A 3,127-nucleotide genomic window follows, 5' to 3' on the forward strand; every position below is an offset into this window, starting at 1 on the left:
CAGCACAATTAAGAAAGGTGGTCCAACTTGAGAAGGTCAAGATCGTCATCATATAGATCAAGTGGACTATGCGCAAGGCAAAGGTTTGCCCTTGATAGGTTTTCCATTTTATCAGTCTCATGGTGATAGTTGCGAGACCAGGTTGTAAGATTGATTGTCGTACTATCAAGGGGGGCTCTCGAGTGAGTAGCTTGATCGTATCGTTCGTAAAGAGCTCAAACCATTTCATTCTTGCGTCATCTTTTTTGGTTCTTATCTGGTATTTCTCTTGGTAAGTTTTAGAGCTTATGGTCATCTTCATGACAAACTCAAGTTCATTGAAAATAAAGTACATATGCATCTTCTATGATGTTTTTGATGATAGAGTTAATTCCAGATCTTCATTCGTAAAGGTTTCATATCTCTATATCATAGGCATGTCTTTGTTTAGGCTCATCATTTGTAGAGTCTTGTTAACGAAGGGATCAAGATAACCGACAGTTTTTTTTATGTAACCGACAGTTCCCGATGTATCAAGTCAGATTCCTATCAATGTCCACTATCCACTAAACCATATGAATAAACAGATAAAAAGGAAGAAGCCAGCGACATCTGGGCATTTTCTTGTCGACGCATGCAGCAAAGTGAATGCAGAAAGGGTTGTGCTACGACGAGATTCGGGCAGAAAGGCTTGCTTGGGACTGAATCGGCCGTGCAATCAGTGTGTGACCGACACAAAACGCAGATACACAGTGAACACACTGCTCATAAGCCACCACCACCGTGGATCTCAGCTATGCGACAAGACAAACAAAATAAAATTTCTCTAGTAGGAGTATAGTATCATGTCACAAATGATTCTTACATTCCATGAAGGATTAGTTAGTTGGTGGCTTTTCCCACCAAATCCAATCGCGACCCAACCCCCCGAATCGGGGAGCTTATTTCCGGTTAAACTACTGCACACCACCACCCTACATCAATCCATCCAAACAACCAACCCAATATACTGTACTACTTCTACTAATTTAATCATCACATAAACAAGTCAATTCCTCTCGCCTCCGTCTTCGACTTCTTCTTTGGCTCCGTCGTCGTGCTCGGCCCCGGTCAGTTCATGTCGAGCATCCCTTCGTGGAAGGCGGCGATGCGGTCGGGCGTCACGCACTGGGTGATGAGCCGCGCCCCGGGCTTGTGCGCCCACGGCTTCACCAGTATGCACGTCGCGATGTAGTCCAGGTTCGTCAGCGGCACGACGTGCGCCGGCGGCCCCCAGCCGTAGTCCACCTCGGCGAACCCGAGCCGCGTCCAGTCCGACACCAGCAGCGTCCGGTAGTCGGACGTGATCTGGTACGGGTCCACGCCGCCGTCGGCGCCGGCCTCCCCCGTCGCCCACCGCCCGAACTCCGACGGCATCCGCCTCTTCCCGTCCTTGATGATCTTCACCACTTCCGGGATCGTGGAGCCGGACACCTTGCCGGCGGGCGCGGAGACGCGCATGATGTAGTAGCAGTTGCCGTAGAACCCGGCACCGGCGCGCGGGAGCGAGGCGTGCAGGAGGGGGCGCGCGTTCATGGCGAAGCAGAGGTGGACGGTGGAGTCCGGCTCGAAGCCCGCCGCGCGGGTGCGGCTCTGCCACGCCTTGGCCACGAGCACCTCGAACGCCGAGCACCAAGATCCGGTGTGCGACGAGTTGTACTGGGACTTGAAGTGGTTGATGTAGTCCGCGGAGATGTCCATGGCTAGGTACTCGAGCCGCTTGGCGCCCGCGGGGCTCGGCAGGCTGCCGATGATGGCGCCGGCCGGGTCGGGGATGGCCTCGCGGCCCCACTGCGGCTCCACGGTCAAGTCCTCCACGCTGCGGCCGCGGGCGAGCTCCCCGACGGCGGCCATGAACTGCGCGGCGCCCGGGCCGTCGGCGACGGCGTGGCTGAAGCGGAAGCCGACGACGAAGCCGCCGCAGGCGAAGGTGGTGACCTGGACGAGCAGGACGAGCTTCCGCGGGTCCTCCTCCTGGGCGGGGATGGGCGGGAGCAGCTCGTCCTTGGCGATCATCATGGGGTGCTCCAGGTACTCGACGTCCTCGAGCGCGCACCCTGCCGCGGCCTCCGTGAACCAGACGCCGCTGCCGTCGCCGCCGCAGTCGACCTGCAGCAGCCCACCTTCCTCCGTGAACCCGAGGCGGCCGGCGAGCGGGTAGTACTGCACCAGGGCCTGCGCGAGGGCCCGCTCGATTGTCCCCGCCGGGCCGGCGTCACCGCCGTCCCGGTCAGGGGCCGGCTTGAAGACGTGCAGCGACTCGATGAGCGCCATCTGGGTGGGGTAGCGGTCGAGCCAGGAGAGGCGGAGCGGGCCGGCCGGCGTGGGCTCGGTGGGGGTGACCAGGCGCTGCGCCAGCCGCTCGACGGACTTGGCGGCCGCCATGGGTGGGTCGGGGGCAGGAATGCTGCGATGGGGATCGGGGCTGGCGAGAGGGAGAATTGGTTGGCCGGAGGGGAAGCGCGTCGTGGCCGTATTCAATCGGCTGCCTGGCTGGCTCGCTGCTGGTTGCTTTGACTTGGCAGGGGAGGCGGACGCGCGTCGTATTTATAGGGCCGACGTGCGCGGGCGAAAGGGCTCGTGGTGACGAGGATGGGTGTCGGACGAGTGAATGCCAGAAGCTGTCTGGGATGAGTTCTTTTTTTTTTCTCTTGACCGGGATGATATTTTTGCTTGGCTGGGTGGGGTGGGGTGGGGTGGGGGAGAAAGGGCAAAGGACAAAGGTGGTGGAGCGGCGCGGCGCTTTCGTGGCGCTATCCACTCGCAGCCTCGTGTTCCAATCCATAGGATAGGCAGGCTACAGCACGCGCCAGCAGTCGTCCATCAATTATCATGGCACGGGCGCCAGCATCAGCTCGCCACCATCATCGTGGAGTGCTAGGCTGCTAGCTGGTAATGTATCTCTGTCAGTACAGGACTGCATTAGCTGATTAGCAGGTACACGTACGCATGCATGGTGTATTCGAACCGACAGTGGCATGAACTAATTGATCTGTCCATTAATTCAGGCAGGGCTAGTGTCAGCAAAGATCGGTAGAAACAAAAGGTGGTGGGTGCAGCGCCTGCCTGGCCCGGCCCACTTGCAGTCCCGTGTAACACGCGGCCAGCA

The 3,127-nt window shown here is 58.2% G+C and overlaps 1 protein-coding gene across 1 annotated transcript; it reads right to left on the reverse strand.

Annotated features, from left to right (window-relative positions):
* Window positions 1-792: 792 nt before the first annotated feature.
* LOC125543021 (acyl transferase 7-like) lies at window positions 793-2,542 on the reverse strand. Its single transcript, XM_048706264.1, has one exon. It carries the CDS (start codon window positions 2,401-2,403, stop codon window positions 1,090-1,092), a length of 1,314 nt encoding a protein of 437 aa, XP_048562221.1. The 5' UTR covers window positions 2,404-2,542; the 3' UTR covers window positions 793-1,089.
* Between the last annotated feature and the right edge of the window lie 585 nt (window positions 2,543-3,127).

The sequence above is a fragment of the Triticum urartu genome, chromosome 3, assembly GCF_003073215.2.
Source record: "Triticum urartu cultivar G1812 chromosome 3, Tu2.1, whole genome shotgun sequence".
Taxonomy (NCBI): Eukaryota; Viridiplantae; Streptophyta; class Magnoliopsida; order Poales; family Poaceae; genus Triticum; species Triticum urartu.

Excerpts from the sequence above, each read along its gene's own strand:
- LOC125543021 (XM_048706264.1), bottom strand. The coding sequence starts at position 2,403 with ATGGCGGCCGCCAAGTCCGTCGAGCGGCTGGCGCAGCGCCTGGTCACC.